This window comes from Jaculus jaculus, chromosome X (genome assembly GCF_020740685.1).
Source record: "Jaculus jaculus isolate mJacJac1 chromosome X, mJacJac1.mat.Y.cur, whole genome shotgun sequence".
Taxonomy (NCBI): Eukaryota; Metazoa; Chordata; class Mammalia; order Rodentia; family Dipodidae; genus Jaculus; species Jaculus jaculus.
In genome coordinates this window covers 28,604,990-28,626,053 of record NC_059125.1, presented here as the reverse complement: position 1 = coordinate 28,626,053, position 21,064 = coordinate 28,604,990, and the positions used below count along the sequence as shown (strand labels likewise).

Here is a 21,064-nt window from a genome sequence, read left to right as displayed (position 1 = left end):
CACATGTCTACAAAGTCTAAGAACCCAGGTTCAATTCTCTAGTACCAACGTAAGCAATATGTACAAGGTGGCCCATGCGTCTGAAGTTCATTTGGCTTTATGTGGTTACTGGGTAATCAAACCCTGGCTATCAGGCTTGAAAATGCAAGTGCCTATAAATCACTTAGCCATCTTCCTAGCCCCAGGACTTTTTCTTCTTTTTGATTTTACAAGGAAGGGTCCCACTCTCCCAAGGTGGCCTGGAATTCGCTATGTAGTCTCAGGGTGGCCTTGAACTCACAGCAGTCCTCCTATCTTTGCCTCCCAAGTGCTGGGATTAAAGGCGTGCGCCACCAAACCCAGCTGAATTTTTTTTAAATATATTTTCATTTAGTTATTTGAGAGAGAGAGTGAGAGAGAATGGTTGTGCTAGGGCCTCCAGCCACTGCAAACAAACTCCAGACACATGTGCCGCCATGTGATATCTTGCTTAAGTGGGTACTGGGGCATTGAACCTGGGTCCATAGGCTTTGCAAGCAAGTGCCTTAATTGCTAAGCCATCTATCTAAGCCCAATAATTTTTTAAGATATTTTTATGTTTTATGTTTCTCTGTCTTTGACTTTTGAGAGAGTCTCACTATATAGCTCAGACTGGCTTCAAACTCCCTATATATAACTGAAACTGGCCTTGAAGTGCTGGTCCTCCTGCCTCCACCTCCCAAGTGCTGGGGTTGCAGGTGTGTGCTATCACATCTGGCACCATTTTTAAAGATAGATCTGAAATAAAGTCAGTAGCTACAAAAGACTTGAATTTGCTTCCTTTAGTCTAATTTCATTACAATGAAATTATTATTACTTCCTAATATATTTGATAAGCTCCAGTCATTTTTGGAAATCATTTCCATGATTTCATTATTATTTCCCCCCCCCCCTTTTTTTGCCTAGGTCCAAAAGCTGTCTAAGAATGAAGTGCTTATGGTCAACATCGGATCCTTGTCAACAGGAGGGAGAGTTAGTGCTGTGAAGGCTGATTTGGGCAAAATTGTTTTGACTAATCCTGTGTGCACAGAAGTAGGAGAAAAAATTGCCCTTAGCCGAAGAGTTGAGAAACATTGGCGGTAAGTTCATTAGTCAGGTTCTTGGTGGTACATGCACAAGGACACATACTCTTCCTTGAACTCAGCTTGTATGCTTTTACCTCTCTCCTATTTGTGTAGGTGACTTTGAAAGCTGTATTTCTCCCTGCAAGTACTAACCAGGCCCAACCTTGCTTAGCTTCCGAGATCAGACAAGATCAGGCGTGTTCAGGATGGTATGGCCATAGAAGAAAACTTTATTGCTTTGTAGTCATTTCTACTAGTCCAAGTACTGATTCACTTCTCTTTCTCTTAGATGTAACCTATGCAAAATCCAGTGGATTTAGGTTCACTATGCCATTGTCTTTTTCTTATTTTTGGTCTTGAAGATTAGGCCTTGTGTAGCATCACTTTAGTCTTTCTTTTTTTTTAATTATTTTTATTTATTTATTCGAAAGTGACAGAGATAAAGAGGCAGATAGGAACAGAGAGAGAATGGGGGCGCCAGGGCTTCCAGCCACTGCAGACGGACTCCAGAAGTGTGCGCCTCCTTGTGCATCTGGCTAACGTGGGTTCTGGGGAATCGAGCCTCAAACCAGGGTCCTTAGGCTTCACAGGCAAGCACTTTAACCGCTAAGCCATCTCTCCAGCCCACTTTAGTCTTTCTTGCTCTTAAATTTTTTCTTTTCTTTTTGATTTTTCAAGATAGGCTGATCTGGAAGTCATTCTCTTGTTCCAGGCTGGCCTCGAACTTAACAATTCTCCTACCTCTGTCTCCTGAGTGCTGAGATTAAAGGCATGCACCACCATGCCCAGCTTGACTTTTTAAAAGTATTTTATTTGCAAGGAGTGGGTGTACCAGCACCTCTAGTTGCTGCCAACTCTGTATGTCTGGCTTTATGTTGCTACTGGGGAATTTAACCCCAGTCATTAGGCATTGCAGGCAAGTGCCTTAACTGCTGAGCCATCTCTCCAGTCCCCCCTCCCGTGACCATTAACTGTTTAGTTTTTTTTTGAGGTAAGGTTTCACTCTAGCCCAGGATGACCTGGAATTCACTATGTAGTCTCAGGGTGGCCTTGAACTCATGGTGATCCTCCTACCACTGCTTCCCACAAGTTAGGATTATAGGCACACCTGGCAACTTTTAAATTTTTATTTGTAATTAATTTTATACTTAACAAGAATGTTAGGCTTCATGGCATATTTTTGGGGGGGTTGGTTTTTTGAGGTAGCATTTTATTTTAGCCCAGGGTGACCTGGAATTCACTATGTAGTCTTGGGCTAGCCTTGGACTTACAGTGACCCTTCTACCTCTGTCTCCTGAGTGCTGGGATTAAATGTTTCTGCTACTACACCTGGCTTGATTTTTGTTTTGTTTTTAACATTTTTATTTATTTATTTATTTATTTTTGTTCATTTTTTATTTATTTATTTGAGAGCAACAGACACAGAGAGAAAGACAGATAGAGGGAGAGAGAGAGAATGGGCGCGCCAGGGCTTCCAGCCTCTGCAAACGAACTCCAGATGCGTGCGTCCCCTTGTGCATCTGGCTAACGTGGGACCTGGGGAACCGAGCCTTGAACCCGGGGTCCATAGGCTTCACAGGCGAGCGCTTAACCGCTAAGCCATCCCTCCAGCCCTATTTATTTATTATTGAGGGTGAATGAATGATTATATAAGCATGTGTGGACCTCTTGCTCCTATGGACAAGGTCCAGACATATGTACCACTTTGTGCATCTGGCTTTGCATGGGTACTGGGGAATTGAACCTGGAACAGCAGGCTTTGCAAGTCAGTGCCTTCAACTGCTGAGCTACTTCCCCAGCCTCTTTTTTTTTTTTTTTTAACTTAGTTTATTTGAGACAGAGAGCGGAAGAGAGAGAGAGAGAGCGCGCAAACAAACTCTAGATGCATACACCACCATGTGTTGGCTTATGGAGCTCTGGAGAATGGAACCTGGGTCCTTTGGCTTTGCAGGCAAATGTCTTAGCTGTTAAGCTATCTCTCTAGCCCCCAGCCTTTTGATTTCTTTCTTTTTTTTTTTTAAGTTTTTTCAAGATAGTGTTTCACTTTAGCTCAGGCTAAGCTAGTCCCATCCCGACTGGCATCAGACTGACAGCAATCCTTCCACCTCTGTCTCTATTATACTGAGAATAGAGGCATGCACTACCACCATGCCTGGCCCCTTCTTGATTTCTTTTTTTATTTTTCTAAATTTAATTTATTCCTTTGAGAGAGAGTGGAGAGGAGGCAGATATATAGAAAGCATGGCACATTAGAGCCTTCAGCCACTGCAAACGAACTCCAGATGCATGCACCACCTTGTGTATCTGGCTTATGTGGGTCCTGAGAAATTGAAACTGGGTCCTTTGGCTTTGCAGGCATTAACCACTAAGCCCTCTCTCCAAACTCCCTTCTTGATTTTTTAAAATTATTTTTACTTTTATTTGAGACAGAGAAAAAGAGGAGAGAGAATGGGCACACCAGAGACTGTAGCCACTGCAAACAAACTCTAGATGCATGCACCACCTTGCATCTGGCTTATGTGGCACCTGGAGAATCAAACCTGGGTCCTTACATTTTTCAGACAAGCACCTTATCCGCTAAGCCATATCTTCAGCCCTTTTTTTTTTTTTTTTTTTTTGAGGTAGGGTCTCGCTGTAGCCCAGGTTGACCTGGAATTCGTAATGTAGTCTCAGAATGGCCTTGACCTCACTATAATCCACCTGTGTCTGCCTCCCAAGTGCTGCGATTAAAAGCATGACCCACCATGCCTGGCTCCCTTCTTGTTTTCTTTACACACACACACACACACACACACACACACACACATATTTAATTTTATTTATTTATTTATTTATTTATTTATTTATTTATTTATTTAAGAGCGACAGACAGAGAGAAAGACAGATAGAGGGAGAGAGAATGGGCGCGCCAGGGCTTCCAGCCTCTGCAAACGAACTCCAGATGCGTGCGCCCCCTTGTGCATCTGGCTAACGTGGGACCTGGGGAACCGAGCCTCGAACCGGGGTCCTTAGGCTTCACAGGCAAGCGCTTAACCGCTAGGCCATCTCTCCAGCCCCCTTCTTGATTTCTTAATTGTTCAGTATATATTTCTAAGAAAACAAGGAGATTCTGTTTCATAATCACTTCAAGAAATGTAACATTAATACAGATCATGGGAATGCATGTCAATAATCCCAGCATTTAGGAAGCTGTGGCAGGGGGATTTCTGGGGATATGGCTACATACTGAGTTTCAGACCAGCCTAGGCTAGAGTGAGATCTTGTCTCAAAAATAATGTGGAGGGCTGGAGAGGTTGCTTAGTGCTTAAAGCACTTGCCAGTAAAGCCAAAGGATCCAGTTTAAATTCCCCAGTACCCCTATAAAGCCAGGTGCACAAGGTGGTGCATGCATCTGGAAGTTCATTTGCACTGGCTAGAGGCTCTGGCATATACAATCTCTCCCTCCCTCCCTCTCTCTTCCTCTCTCTCAAATAAAAACATAAAATATTTTTAAAATCCAATGACGGGATGGAGAGACTGCTCAGGGGTTAAAGGCATTTGCTTTCAGGGCCTGACGTTCCATTTTCAATTTCTTCAATACCCAGGTAAAGCCAGATGCACAAAGTGGCACATGTGTCTGGAGTTCATTTGTAGTGGCAGGATGCCCTGACACACACATACTAATTCATTCTTACTCTGTCTCTCCAAAATCAATCAATAAATTTTTTTTTAATTTTTATTAACATTTTCCATGATTATAAAATATATCCCATGGTAATTCCCTCCCTCCCCACCCCCACACTTTCCCATTTGAAATTCCGTTCTCCATCATATTACCTCCCCATTACAATCATTGTAATTACATATGTACAATATCAACCTATTAAGTATCCTCCTCCCTTCCTTTCTCTACCCTTTATGTCTCCTTTTCAACTTACTGGCCTCTGCTACTAAGTACTTTCATTCTCACGCAGAAGCCCAGTCATCTGTAGCTAGGATCCACATATGAGAGAGAACATGTGGCGCTTGGCTTTCTGGGCCTGGGTTACCTGACTTAGTATAATACTTTCCAGGTCCATCCATTTTTCTGCAAATTCCATAACTTCATTTTTCTTTACCGCTGAGTAGACAATCAATAAATTTTTTAAAAAATATTTTTATTTATTTATTTGAGAGCGACAGAGAAAGAGGCAGATAGAGGGAGGGTGAGAGAATGGGCGTGTCCGGGCCTTTAGCCACTGCAAACAAATTCTAGACGCATATGCTCCCTTGTGCATCTGGCTAATGTGGGTCCTGGGGAGTTGAGCCTTGAACCTGGGTCTTTAGGCTTCACAGGCAAGCGCTTAACTGCTAAGCCATCTCTCCAGCCCAAATAAAATTTTTTAAAAATGCCCTTTTATTTTCCCTTCATCCAGAATGGTCTACGGCTCTTACTGACAAAGCCAAAGGACCTAGGTTCAATTCCCCAGCACCCACATAAAGCCAGATGCATAAAGTAGTTCATGTGTCTGGAGTTGGTTTGTAGTGACTAGAAGTCCTCGCATGCCCATTCCCTCCTTTCTCTTTTCTCCTCGCCCTCTCTCAAATAAATAAATAAAATATTTAAAAATAAAGAAATCTGAAGGAGGGTGAAAATTGGCAGCACATACCTATAAACCCTGTATTTGGGAGGTAGAAGCAGGAGGATTAGAAGTTCAAGTTATCCTTGGCAACATCAGTAGGTAGAGGTCAACCTGGGCTATATGCAACCCTATATCAAATTTAAGAAAAGGGACCAGTACGGGTCTGTTCAATGTACAAATAGCCTTCTGTTCATCAAGCTCCTTCCCCTGCCTGGATTTCGCATCTACTGATGATTATTGTCTGAACTGAACTTGACTGTATTGATGGGAAAATGATTCCACCCACAGATAACCTACCTCTGCCAAGTCTACCTTTCCATATTTATCATTTGACATTATTTATTCCTACTGTTTGATTACCTACCTACTCCTAATATGTAGTCATGAAGTTCCAGATTTTTCAGTAGGCTATAGTCTAAGGTTAAGTGTGCACAGAACCTTTAAGCTGTTTTTAAAAATATTTTATTTTTTATTTGAGAAGGGGGGAGGGAGCGAATGGGCACACCAGGGCCTCTAGCCACTGCAAACAAACTCCAGATGCATGTGTCACGTTGTACATCTAGCTTTACATGGGTACTGGGGAACTGAACCTTGGTCCTTAGGCTTTGTAGGCAAGCACCTTAACTGCTGAGCCATCTGTCCCGCTCTTTTTTATTTTTAATATTTTTATTTATCTGAGAGAGAGACAGATAGAAAATGGGTGCACCAGGGCCTCTAGCCTCTGCAAATGAATTCCAGGAGCATGCATGCCACCTTGTGCATCTGGCTTACATGGATTCTGGGGAGTAGAACTTGGATCTTTAGGCTAAGCCATCTCTGCAGCATTTTAATTAATTAATTAATTTACTCAGAGAGGTAGATGGAGAATGGGTGCACCAGGGCCTCCAGCCACCTCAAAAGAACTCCACACACATGTACCACTTTGTGCATCTGGCTTACATGGGTCCTGGGGAATTGAACCTGGATATTTTGGCTTTGCAGGCAAGCGCCTTAACAGGTAAGCCATCTCTCCAGCCCTGTTTATTTGTTTTTGGGTTTTTTTTTTTTTTTTGTGGCACACACTTTTATTTATTTGTTTATTTATTTATTAAATTTTGTTTATTTGACAGTGACAGTCAGAAAGAGGCAGAGAGAGAGAGAGAGAATGGGCGCGCCAGGGCCACCAGCCACTGCAAACGAACTCCAGATGCATGCACCCCTTTGTGCATGTAGCTAACGTGGGTCCTGGGGAATCAAGCCTTGAGCCTGGGTCCTTAGGCTACACAGGCAAGCATTTAACCGCTAAGCCACCTTTCCAGCCCTACTTTTTAAAAAAAATTTTTTTTGTCATTTTTATTTCTTTATTTCAGAGTGACAGAGAGAGAGGGAGAGAAAGACAGATAGAAAGGGAATGGGAAATGGAACCAGCCTAGATGTCCCTCAACTGATGAGTGGGTAATGAAGATGTGGCACATTTATACAATAGAGTTCTACTCAGCGGTAAAGAAAAATGAAGTTATGAAATTTGCAGAAAAATGGATGGACCTGGAAAGGATTATACTAAGTGAGGTAACCCAGGCCCAGAAAGCCAAGCGCCACATGTTCTCGCTCATATGTGGATCCTAGCTACAGATAATTGGGCTTCTGTGTGAGAATGAAAATACTTAGTAGCAGAGGCCAGTAAGTTAAAAAGGAGACATAAAGGGAAGAGAAAGGAAGGGAGGAGGGTACTTAATAAGTTGATATTGTATATGTGTAAGTATAATGATTGTGATGGGGAGATAATATGATGGAGAATGGAATTTCAAAGGGGAAAATGTGGGGGGAGGGAGGGAATTAACATGGGATTTTTTTATAATTATGGAAAATGCTAATAAAAATTTTAAAAAAAGAAAGGGAATGGGCGCGCCAGGGCTTCCAGCCACTGCAAACGAACTCCGGATGCGTGTGTCCCCTTGTGTAGCTGGCTAACATGGGTTCTGGGAAATCGAGCCTTGAACCGGGGTCCTTAGACTTCACAGGCAAGCGCTTAACTGCTAAGCCATCTCTCCAGCCCAATCTTTTTTTTTTGTTTTATATTTATTTATTTATTTGAAAGTGACAGGCAGAGAGAGAGAGAGGTGTTTATTTGTTTTTTGAAGTCATGTCTCACTCTAGCCCAGGCTGATCTGGAATTCACTATGTAGTCTCAGGGCATCCTCAAACTCGCAGCAGTCCTCCTACCTCTGTCTTCTGAGTGCTGGGATTAGAAGCATGTGCCGTTACGGCTGGCTTTTTAAACTTTTTTTTTTTTTTAATTTTTATTAACATTTTTCATGATTATAAAATATATCCCATGGTAATTCCCTCCCTCCCCACCCCCACACTTTCCCGTTTGAAATTACATTCTCCATCATATTACCTCCCCATTACAATCATTGTAATTACATATATACAATATCAACCTATTAAGTATCCTCCTCCCTTCCTTTCTCCACCCTTTATGTCTCCTTTTCAACTTACTGGCCTCTGCTACTAAGTATTTTCATTCTCACGCAGAAGCCCAGTCATCTGTAGCTAGGATCCACATATGAGAGAGAACATGTGGCGCTTGGCTTTCTGGGCCTGGGTTACCTGACTTAGTATAATCCTTTCCAGGTCCATCCATTTTTCTGCAAATTTCATAACTTCATTTTTCTTTACCGCTGAGTAGAACTCCATTGTATAAATGTACCACATCTTCATTATCCACTCATCTGTTGAGGGACATCTAGGCTGGTTCCATTTCCCAGCTATTATAAATTGAGCAGCAATAAACATGGTTGAGCATGTACTTCTAAGGAAATGAGATGAGTCCTTTGGATATATGCCTAGGAGCGCTATAGCTGGGTCATATGGTAAATCAATCTCTAGCTGTTTTAGGAACCTCCACACTGTTTTCCACAATGGCTGGACCAGATTGCATTCCCACCAGCAGTGAAGAAGGATTCCTTTTTTTCCACATCCCCGCCAACATTTATGATCATTTGTTTTCATGATGGTGGCCAATCTGACAGGAGTGAGATGGAATCTCAATGTAGTTTTAATCTGCATTTCCCTGATGACTAGTCACGTAGAACATTTTTTTAGATGCTTATATGCCATAAGTATTTCTTCCTTTGAGAACTCTCTATTTAGCTCCATAGCCCATTTTTTGATTGGCTTGTTTGATTCCTTATTATTTAACTTTTTGAGTTCTTTGTATATCCTAGATATTAATCCTCTATCTGATATATAGCTGGCGAAGATTTTTTCCCATTCTGTAGGTTGCCTCTTTGCTTTATTCACAGTGTCCTTTGCAGTGCAAAATCTTTGTAATTTCATTAGGTCCCAGTGGTTAATCTGTGGTTTTATTGCCTGAGCAATTGGGGTTGTATTCAGAAAGTCTTTGCCAAGACCAATATGTTGAAGGGTTTCCCCTACTTTTTCCTCTAGCAGTTTCAAAGTTTCCGGTCTGATGTTAAGGTCTTTAATCCATTTGGACTTAATTCTTGTGCATGGCGAGAGAGAAGAATCTATTTTCATCCTTCTGCAGATATTTATCCATTTTTAAACTTTTTATTGACAGCTTCTATAAGTATAGACAATTAACTGATAATTCCTACCCCCATACTCCCACTCACAAACCCACTCACAATCGAATCCCTTCTTTCTAGTTAGTCTCTCTTCTATTTTGGTGTTATTGTCTTTTCCTACTATTGTAAAGGTAGTAGTGTCAGGTACTGTGAGGTCATGAATATCAAGTCCATTTTGTGTCTGGAAGAGTGCATTGTAAGGGGCCCTACCCTTCCTTTGACTCTTAACATTTCTTCCTGCCACCTCTTCAGCAATAGGCTCAGAATACCTTGGAAGGTGTGATAGAGAGATTACAGTGTTTAGTCCTCTTCTGTCACTTCTCAGCACCATGGTGACTTTTTTTCGAGGGGGGGAGATTGAGGTAGGGTCTTCCTTTAGCCCAGGCTGACCTGACACTCAATCTTTTGTTCCAGGCTGGTCTCAAACTCACAGTGATCCTCCTACCTTGCCTCCCAGTGCTGGGATTAAAGGTGTGCACTACCACACCAGGCACAGTAGTCACTGTCATCTAAAAAGAGCTTCTTGGGCTGGAGAGATGGCTTAGCGGTTAAGCACTTTCCTGTGAAGCCTAAGGACCCCGGTTTGAGGCTCGATTCTCCAGGACCCATGTTAGCCAGATGCACAAGGGGGCGCACACGTCTGGAGTTCGTTTGCAGTGGCTGGAGGCCCTGGCGCACCCATTCTCTCTATCTATCTACCTCTTTCTCTGTTACTCTCAAATAAATACAAATGAACAAAAAAATTAAAAAAAAAATAAAAAGAGCTTCTCTAACCAAAAGTGAGAGTAGCATTAGTATGCAGTTTGATGGGCATAACGTACACATTTACCCATATGACAGCAAGCATTATTCATCTAGGGCTCACAACCTTCCCAACCTATAAGCTTTTGACTAGGTTTTCAGTACGAGGCATGTGTTTCCTTCTGTGAGTCTTCCTCCAGTCCTATTAGAGAGTATGGTTTCTACCATAACAGACATTCCACTCTTGTACCAGTTGGCACATTTGGCCTGGCTGGCCAGTCTTAAGGCTTGCAGGGCCCACTGCTGTTTTGCACCATTGATGACTTCTCTTTCCGAAATGGCTGCATGCAGCATAGCTCTTTCCAGCCTTCTGGAAGCTAGTGAATAGGGAGGAGGCTTCTAGCTTGAGTTTTCCATGTCCTGCAGCCCAAGCATGTGGTATCTTCAGCAATAAGGACTTAGCATCTATTTTGGTAAGCAATCTAGAGCCTTGGCAATAGCTTATAATGTTTTAGGGAAATCAGTGGCTTTCCGGCCTAAAGGATCTTTTTCCTGCCTACAAACTTAAGAGAGGATTCTATACAAATAAAAATTTCAGACTGCTTCAAGCTGGAGAGATGGCTTAGTGGTTAAGATGTTTGCCTACAAAGCCTAAGGACCCAGGTTCTATTCTCAAGGTCCTACGTAAGCCAGATGCACATGGTAGTGCCTGCATCTGGAGTTTGCAGTGGGTAGAGGCCCTGGCATGCCCATTCTCTCTCTCCCTCTCTCTGTCTTTAATAAATAAATAGATAAAAATATATTTTAAAAATTAGCTAATATTTTAAAATCTAGAAGTAGGAGAGCATCATACATTCTCCAGATTTTTGGTTTTTTTGGTAGGGTTTGAAGTCGAGGCTACAGTTGAGGTAGCAGCATCCAGCCAGCAGCCGTTACCTAGAACAGATGTTGGAAGAGGGGACAGAAATTCCTTTGCTGTTGAGAGCAGTCTGCTCCTCTCATTCTTTTCTTACATGTGTCAAACACAAGACAACCTCAAGGTGTTGGCCATCACTTTCCACTTTGTTTGAGGCAGGGTCTTCCCTGGTCCAGAATTTCTTTTTTTGTGTGTGTGTGCGTGTGCGTGTGCGTGTGCGTGCGTGCGTGTGTGTGTGTGTGTGTGTGTGTGTAGATCAGAGGACAACATTAGCTATCATCCATGAGAACACTGTTCATTTTTTGAGACAGCTTCTCTCATTGGCCAGTAGGCTAGCCTGGTTGGCCATGAGATCCAAGGATCTTCCTGCCCTGCATTCCCAGCACTGGAATTACAGATATGCACTACCATACCTGACATTTAATATATATATATATATATATATATATATATATATATATATATTTTAAAGGGCATGCCAGGGCCTCTAGCCACTGTAATGAACTCCAGACTCATGTGCCACCAAGTGCATCTGGCTTACATGCATTCAGGGGAGTTGAACCTGGGTCCTTAGGCTTCACAGGCAAACACTTTGACTGCTAAGCCATCACTCCAGCTCACAAAACATATTTTTTATTGGGAGAATGGCCATGTCAGGGCCTATAGCCACTGCAAATGAACTCCAGATATATGCGCCACCTTGTGAATCTGGCTTTACATGGGTACTGGGGAATTGAACCTGGGTCTTCAGGCTTTGCAGGCAACTGGCTGTAACCGCTGAGCCATTGTTCTAGCCCTAAAATATATTTCCTTTATTATTTGCAAGGAGAGTGGAGAAAGAGAGAGAGAATATGGGCACTTGGCACTGTAAAAAGGCTTCAGATGCTTGCACCACTTTGTACACCTGTCTTTTTTATTTTTAGTAGCTTCTGTATCTTCATGATTTTTGTTGGTTAGTATTTTTGTGTTTATTTTCCTCAATTTTTATTAACATTTTCCATGATTATAAAAAATATCCCATGGTAATACCCTCCCTCTGCCCCCCAACTTTCCCCTTTGAAATTCCATTCTCCATCATATCCTCTCCCCATCTCAATCAGTCTCTTTTTTATTTTGATGTCATGATGTTTTCCTCCTCTTATGATGGTCTTGTGTAGGTAGTGTCAGGCGCTGTGGTCTTAATACAGGCACTGGGGAATTGAATCCAGGTTGTCAGTCATTGCAAGCAAGTTCCTTTAACTGCTAAGCAATCTCTCCAGCTCATACCTGGTATATTTTTGTGGTAATGGCGATCTGAAATTGCATCCTTCTGTTTGTAGGACAGGTACTTCACTGGCTAAACTGTCCTCCCAGGTCCCTAGATTTTGTTTTTTGTTTTTGGAGGTAGGCTCTTGCTCTAGCTTAAGCTCTGACTTGGAATTTATTCACATGTAGTCTCAGAGTGACCTCAAGTTTGCAGTGTTTTTTTTTTTTTTTTTTTTTTGAGATAGGTTTTCTAGCCTAGGATGACCTCAAACTCACTGTGATCCTCCTACCTCGGTCTCCCAAGGTCTGGGACTAAAGGCATGTACCACCATGCCTGGCCTTTGTTTTATTTGTTTATTAGAGAGAATGGGCACTTCAGGGCCTCTAGCCACTGCAAACAAACTCCACATGCATGCACCACTGTTTGCATCTGGCTTACATGGGCCCTGGGGAATCAAATCTTTGTCCTTTGGCTTTGCAAGCAAGGCGACTTAACCACTAAACCATCTCTCCAGTCTGTGATTAGTATTTTTTTAAATTCTTATTTATTTTTTATTAACAATTTCCATGATTGTAAACAATATCCCATGGTAATGCTCTCCCTCTCCCCACTTTCCCCTTTGAAATTCCATACCCCATCATATCCCCTCCCTCTCTCAATCAGTCTCGCTTTGATTTTATGTGATGCTCTTTTCCTGCCATTATGGTGGTCTTGTGCAGGTAGTGTCAGGCACTGTGAGGTCATGGATATCCAGGCTATTTGTGTCTGGAGGAGCACGTTGTAAGGAGTCCTACCCTTCCTTTGGCTCTTACATTCTTTCCGCCACCTCTTCCACATGGACTCTGAGCCTTGGAAGGTGTGATAGAGATATTGCAGTGCTGAACACTCCTCTGTCATTTCTCAGCACCATGGTGCCTTCTGAGTCATCCCAAGGTTACTGCTATCTGAAAAAAAGAAGCTTCTCTAACCAAAAGTGACAGTAGCATTTATATATGGGTATGAACATTACGAGAAGTGCTTACTGGGCAGTTTGATGAGCATAGTATATATACATTTATCCAGACAGCAGCAGACGTTACACCCCTAGGGCTCATGACTACCCCTGTTTTAGGTTTTCAGTATCAGGGGTGTATTCCCTCCCATGGAGCGGGCCTCCAGTAGAATTAGAAGGTGGTTGGCCTGGCTGGCAAAATTTAAGACTTTCCGTGTCCACTGTTGAGAATATCCACTAGTGATTTCTTTCTCTCCCATTGAACTGCATGGAGAATGGCTTCTTCCAGCTTTCTGTCAGCTGGTCTACATGGAAGAGGTTATCAGCTCAGTTCCAGCAGAATTTCTCAGTGGCCTGGCAGCCCAAATATGTGGAGTCTTCAGCAATAGGGTCTTACAATCTATTCCTGTTGGGAAACCAAGGGCCTCGGCAATGGCCTATAATGTTTTGGGGCCATCTGGGCCCTCCCTGGCCAACAATTCACTGGAAGGCATCCCATTCCTGGCACTGAAAAATTTTGTAGCAACAATGTACAGCTCCTGCTTGTTGGGATTAGTATTTTTAAGTTGTAATTTGTGTTTGTTTTTTGTTGTGGTGGCTAGCATTCATTAATCTGTTTCCTTACAAAGTAGTAAGAGCTTTTTTTATTGCAGGTTTTGGGAACATTTCAATTTCAAAGATGGGCAAGTAGCAGTTGCCCACAGATCCTCACTGCTGAGCCTGCCCACTTTTTTGAGTTCTTACCTGAGACAGATATAACTTCTTTCCTTTTTCCTTTCTCTATCTGGATGCTGTCCAAAATCTTAACCATGCTTGCCCTGACACTTTGGGGGCTTGCTCACCTTTTTTTAAAATTTTATTTATTTATTTGAGAGCGACAGACACAGAGAGAGAGAGACAGATAGAGGGAGAGAGAGAGAATGGGCGCGCCAGGGCTTCCAGCCTCTGCAAACGAACTCCAGACGCATGCGCCCTCTTGTGCATCTGGCTAATGTGGGACCTGGGGAACCGAGCCTCGAACCGGGGTCCTTAGGCTTCACAGGCAAGCGCTTAACCACTAAGCCATCTCTCCAGCCCAACTTGCTCACCTTCTTCTCAGTAAATTTCCTTTGCCTTAGGGGCACAGAAAGAGAAAACTTGGTGCAAGTCAAATCAGTTCTGTCATCTAGTTGTGTGACAATGCTAATGAAATGAATGTAGTTCATCATTTCTTCTCTTTTCTCTTTACAGCTTAATTGGTTGGGGTCAGATAAGAAGAGGAGTGACAATCAAGCCAACCGTAGATGATGACTGAAAAATCTCAGCTAAACAATACATTTGGAAGAGTTAGAACTTCTTTTAACAACTTAGAGGTATATTTTCAAAGCAATATTAGAGGAATAATTTCACAGCTCCTTCATTTGATAGGTAGCTGTAAGTTTATTCTCATTTTTGCATGATGAAAAGCTAACCTCCAGAACAATATAGGGTCTATGATAAGTGTAAAAATTGGTATACAATTAGATTGAACCTACATTCTCACAGAGGTTAAAGCATTCCAAAATGTCTAATTTATACAGTCAGGATGTTTAAAATAACCTATCATAGAATTTATCTGAAATGAATTTTTTCTTTTTTATGAATTCTCTTTCAGTAGCTCAACAATAAAGGACTTTTCTAGTAAAAACTGATAGATACAAATTTTCCTTGAAGACTAGCTCCTTTTTGTTTGACTCTCATATTTTGTATTATTATGTCTTTAAAATTTTGAGCAAAAACAATACAAACAGGCTCACAGGAGGTTGACTCCTAGAATATGAGTGCTCATTCCCATGGGCCTGAAGTTAGTCTTCCCCACTAGTATGCCAGATGATTTTAATGAACTCGTCAGGCTCTTTCCAGGATTTACTCTCTGGTGGATTTTGTTTTAGTGGAACTGGGGATGGAGCCCTGGGCCTCTTGGCTGCTATAAGCACTCTACTGTCTTCACCCCAGCCTTGGGTATTGTTAGTTGATATGGTAATGACATCTGTAGACTGTAATACATGTTAATCTTTGGCTTTGGACCTTGCAAAAGGTGAAAGATGTTCAAAAAATTGAGTGAGCCCTTTTGATTTTTATATATCATTCTCCATGCCCCTGAACTTTTCTTACACTGTGCTTTTAAGTTTTTACTTATGTTTTCTGCTTTGCTACTCTGGTAGAACAATGATTCTCAATTCCAGATGACATGAGAATTGTTAGGGTAAGCTTTTACAAAACAGGGGGAAAAGTTGCTTTGATGTAGTGTTCAGATATTGATTCTATTAAAAACAAGTTTTTAAAAGAAACAAGTTTAGAAAGTTAAGTAGGTATATTGAGTAATGAATTCTACTGAGGTTTAGTAATTTGGTAATCTTTAATTTGCTTTAAATTTTCATTGAGAGGGGAATTTATACTACAGTTAATAGTGTTCTCTTTCAGATATTGATGCTGCCTTACAGGAGTTTAGAAGCTGTGGCTATAGGTCATTATTTAAATTTAAATGTTTTGAGGTTGAATACTGACATGTACTTGATAAACTTTGAAGGGTTGTATTGTAGCATGAAGACATTTACATAAAATAAATTCTTAACCAAACATTAATTTTTTAAAAACTAATCTCACCAGAATTGAAAATAAATGTCTTACAATTCATTTTAAGCAGCCATGTGAATTTCAGCAGTTTTGTAAAGCACTGTGCTTAATGTAATGGTTATCCACAGGAGTGAATGAAAACAATGTACCTTATGGTTGTGGTTGTCAACAGAAGATGTTATTTTATTGAGAAAGTGCTCATTAATTGATGTTACTGATGAAATTAAATTGCAAATATAAATTTTCTTGTCTCTACCCAGCAGCACAATATTTTGGTTCGTTCTTGTCTTTTTTAAAATGGGGATCTTGCTGCATAGCTATGGGTGGTACATCTTTAGTCTCAGCATTTGGGAGGAAGAGGTAGGAGGGGTCTTAGTGAGTTCAAGGACTACATAGTGAATTCCAGGTCAGCCTGAACTAGAGTGAAACTCTACCTCAAGAGGAAGGGCCAGAACTATTGGCAAACACTCTATTGAGATTCAAGATAAGCTCTTTATTTTTTTGTGAGAAAAGAGGCAGAGAGACAAAGAATGGTAGGTACACCAGGGCTTTTCAGCCACTGTGAACGAATGCCGGACGTGTGCGCCCCCTTGTGGGCTTTCCTGGCATTGCATGCTTGCGTCCCTGTTGCGTCTGGCTATATATGGGATATGGAGGATTACAGCTGGAGTTCTTAGGCTTGGCAGGCACATGCCTTAACCGCTAAGGCATCTCTCAACCCCAAGGTAATCTTTTAACTATGAGCCTCTGTAAAATAAAGAATATATTTTAAAATGTTAGATAATTTCCAATATACAATGGTATACGGTAAACACTCCTATTCCCAAAGGGAGGAATTGGCATATAACAAAGAAAGATGTGGTCAAAGCAAAACCACAACTCAGCAGGGTAAACACCAAATCTCACAGCTCCATTTCTACTATTTAGGATTCCTGATATAATATTATGGTCTCCAAAGTACGTGGGTTTTCTAACTTGTCCACATTTGACACTTTTAGGACATATAACCTCTCTCAGAACATACCTACTCTGTGCCTGCAGCTTTCCTGGGCAGGTAATTATCCTGTGGTCCTGGCATCTCCAACATCCTCAAGTCCCCATTGCAAATTGGGCTTCTGCCGTACTCTGGAATCTTAGCACCAGATTCCATGACTCCCTCAGTCTTCTTTCTTAAACCCTGCAAAACTAAACCATGTGGACAGTGTTGCCAAGTTCTGCCAGCTTAAGATGTAGCCCAACATCCAGGCCTGCAAGGCCATACATGTGTACAAGATGGCACACACATCTGGAGTTTGACTGCAGTGGCTGGAGGTTCCTGTGTGCTCATATTCCCATTGCCCCCACTCCTGCTCTCTCTGTCATAAAAATGGGCCAGTCTGTTGGGCTTGGCTCCAAAAACATTTAATTTAGAAAAGGTGAGAAAGTCAGATACAGAATGGGGGTGCCAGGGCCTCTTAGCCGTTGCAAAATAACTCCAGACGCATGGGCCACCTTGTATCTGGCTTACATGGGTCCTGGGGTGTCCAACTTGGGTCCATAGGCTTCACAGGCATGTACCTTAACTGCTAAGCCATCTCTCAAGCCCAGGAGGTTCCTCTTAGCTATTCCGTCTAGAGATTTCCTCCACTAAACAACTTAGTCCATTACATCTGAACTCAGCCTCAACACCTCAAGACAGGCAGAATGAAGCCAGGTTCATTGCCAGAATATAACATGAAGAGCATCTTTCCTGGTTCCTGAGAAGAGTATTTGTTCCCCTCAGAAGTCTCATTGGCTCAATCTCAGCTGTCTGGATTTTTCTTGGCAAGAAAGCCCTGTTTATAGCATTCTAGGGTTTCTCTGTACTAAAGTTCAAAATCCTCCATATTTCTTCCACAAACCAATTCAAAGGTCTAAGAACCATGTGATCAGGTTTATTATTGCTGTTTGTTACTTTCTCATTGCTGTGATAAAATACCTGACAAAAGCAACTTAAAAGAAGGGAAAGTTTATTTTGACTTCTAGTTTTAAGGGATACAGTCGTGGCAGTGGGATCAAGAAGCAGCTGCTCACTGTCCACAGTCTGAAAGCAGGTATGAATGGTGCTGCTTAGCTTGATTTCTTTTACTTGGTTCATGACCCTAGCCCATGGGATGATACAGCACACATTCAGGGTAGGTATTCCCTCATAAATTACCCTTGGGGAGACATGGTCAGATACACCCAGAGATGTATTTCCATGGCGACTCAAACTGACAAGATTAAACATACTTTGGCTACATAGGGAGTTTGAGGCCAACCTAGGATTCATGATACCCTGTTTCAAAAAAAAGTGTGATATCCAGCAATTAATATAATTCTTGGGGGTTTACATGAGCTTTTTTATTTTGTTTTTCTTTTTTGGTTTTTCGAGGTAGGGTCTCACACTAGTCCAGGCTGACCTGGAATTCACTATGTAGTCTCAGGGTGGCCTCGAACTCACAGCGATCCTCCTATCTGTGCTTTCCAAGTGCTGGGATTAAAGGCGTGCGCCACCACTCCCGGCTAACATGAGATTTTTTAAAAAATTATATTTATTCATTTATTGAGAGAGAGAGAGGATGGATGTGCCAGGGCCCCCAGCCACTGCAAACAAACTCCAGACACATGCGCCTCCTTGTGCATCTGGCTTATGGGTCCTGGGTGATAAAACCTGGGTCCTTTGGCTTTCCAGGCAAGCACCTTAGCTGCAAAGCCATCCCTTCAGCCCTACATGAGTTCTTAAAAATATTTTTCTGGTCAGGTGTGGTGGCACATAGCTTTATTTCCAGAACTTGGGAATCAGAGGTAGAAGGATTGCCATGAGTTCAGGGCTAGGCTGGGTTTACCAAGTGAGTTCCAGGTCAGTCTGCACTTGAGGAAAGCAAGAGAGAGAGCAAGCTGAGTGTGGAGACACACACCTTTAATCTCAGCACTCAGGAGGCAGAGGTAGGAGGATTGCTTAGAGTTTGAGGCCTGCCTCAGACTACATAGTGAATTCCAGGTCAGCCTGGGCTAGAGGGATACCCTACCTCAAAAAAACAGAAAAAAATATATGTTTTTTTTTTTTAAATAAAAGTGATGGGAGGGGATTATGTAAAATTTTAATAAGGTTTTCTATTAAAAAGAAAGAATTTTTAATTTTTAAATTTTTATTAACATTTTCCAAGATTATAAAAAAAATATCCCATGGTAATTCCCTCCCTCCCCCCCCGACACTTTCCCCTTTGAAATTCCATTCTCCATCATACCCCCTCCCCATCTCAATCAGTGTCTCTTACTTTTGTTGAAGAAAGAAATTTTTAAAAGAAAAAAAAAACAAACACATAGTTTTGGGGCTGGAGAAATGGCTTAGTGGTTAAGGCGCTTGCCTACAAAGCCAAAGAACCCCAGTTTGATTCCCCAGTACCCACATAAAGCCAGATAGATGCACAAGGTGGCACATGCCTCTGGAGATAGCACTTTTAAAAAAAATTAAATTTTTATTAACATTTTCCATGATTATAAAAAAAAATCCCATGGTAATTCCCTCTCTCCCCCTGACACTTTCCCCTTTGAAATTCCATTCTCCATCATATTACCTCCTGGAGATTGCACTTTAACTACTGAAAAGGCACTTGTTTGTAAAGTCTGATGGCCTGGATTCAGTTCCACAGTACCCATGTATAAGCCAGATGCAAAAAGTGATACATCAGAGTTCATTTACAGTGGCTGAAGCCCTTCTGCACATATACTCAGTCTGCCACCTCCTTTTACTTTGAGAGAGACAGAGTCACACAGAGGGAGAGAGGAGGAGGAACAGGTTTGCCAGCACATCCAGCCACTGCAAATGAACTCCACACGCATACGTCATCTTGTGCATCTTGCTTATGTGGGTCCTGGGGAATTGAACCTGGGTCCTTTGTCTTTGATGGCAAGTGCCTTAACCGCTAAGCCATCTCTCCAGCCCTGTCTGCCTCTTTTTAAATAAATACTTTTATTGTTTTGTTTTGTTTTTGAGTTAGGCTCTCACTCTAGCCCAGACTGATCTAAAATTCAGTATGTAGTCTCACGCTGGCCTGGAACTCATAGTGATCCTACCTGTGCCCCGTGTGCTGGGATTAAAGGCGTGCAGTCACCATGCCCAGCAAATATGTTTTCATACTTTATTTAAAAGAAAGAAGCAGACAGCAAGAATTAGAGCGGGCGCACCAGGGCTTCATCCACTGTAAGCAACCTCAAGACTCATGAGCTACTTAGTGCATCTGGCTTTATGTGGTACCAGAGACAAACCAAGGCCATGAGGCATTGTTAAACAAGTGCCTTTACACTGCTGAGCTGTCTCTCCAGTCCTACATGAATGTTTTTTTTAATATTTTTTTTTGTTCATTTTTTATTTATTTATTTGAGAGCAATAGACACAGAGAGAAAGACAGAGGGAGAGAGAGAATGGGCGCGCCAGGGCTTCCAGCCACTGCAAACGAACTCCAGACGCATGCGCCCCCTTGTGCATCTGGCTAACGTGGGACCTGGTGAACCGAGCCTCGAACCGGGGTCCATAGGCTTCATAGGCGAGCGCTTAACCGCTAAGCCATCTCTCCAGCCCCCTACATGAATGTTTTATAGATTGAAAGAAAATAGTCTTTTAGAGATATATTTGGTACAGTTTGAAGTAATTTATTTATTTTATTTGTTTATTTTTATTTATTTGACAGTGACAGGAAAGAGAAAGAGAGAATGGGCATGCCAGGGCCTCCAGCCACTGCAAGTGAACTCCAGATGAGTGCACCTCCTGTGTATCTGGTTCCTGGGGAATTGAACCTCAAACCGGGGTCTTTAGGCTTCACAGGCAAGCGCTTAACTGCTAAGCCATCTCTCCAGCCCTTTAATTTTTAATTTTTTAAAAAATTTTAAACCAGTTTAATTTTAAGAGCCTACATAAGGTAGAGAATACAGGCCACATACCATAATTTTATATACACAAAAGAAAGACACAATGATAGTAAAATTGTTCCCTATTATGAAGTATGAACCATTATGCAAACTTTAAAAGGGTGTTTTCCGTCTCTGTGTTAACCATGTAATCTGATGATTCTCTACCAGTTTAATTTATAAAGTGTCTATGGCATTACAGTGAGACTCTACCAATCTTAAAAAAAGCAAAACAGCCGGGCGTGGTGGCGCACACCTTTAATTCCAGCACTCGGGAGGCAGAGGTAGGAGGATCGCCGTGAGTTCGAGGCCACCCTGAGACTACATAGTTAATTCCAGGTCAGCCTGGACCAGAGTGAGACCCTACCTCGAAAAAAAAAAAAAATCACAAGAAAAAGCGTCTGTGATGAAA

The 21,064-nt window shown here is 41.9% G+C and overlaps 1 protein-coding gene across 1 annotated transcript in view; it reads left to right on the top strand.

The window, feature by feature from the left end:
- The window catches only part of Eif2s3 (eukaryotic translation initiation factor 2 subunit gamma), a 41,649-nt gene extending 25,635 nt beyond the window's left edge, over positions 1 to 16,014 (top strand). The window contains exons 11-12 of the mRNA XM_045140844.1: positions 925 to 1,097; positions 14,380 to 16,014. Coding sequence (XP_044996779.1) covers positions 925 to 1,097; positions 14,380 to 14,443 — 237 coding nt within the window. The 3' untranslated portion in view covers positions 14,444 to 16,014. The remainder of the gene's footprint in view (positions 1 to 924; positions 1,098 to 14,379) is intronic.
- The last annotated feature ends 5,050 nt before the right edge of the window (positions 16,015 to 21,064 follow it).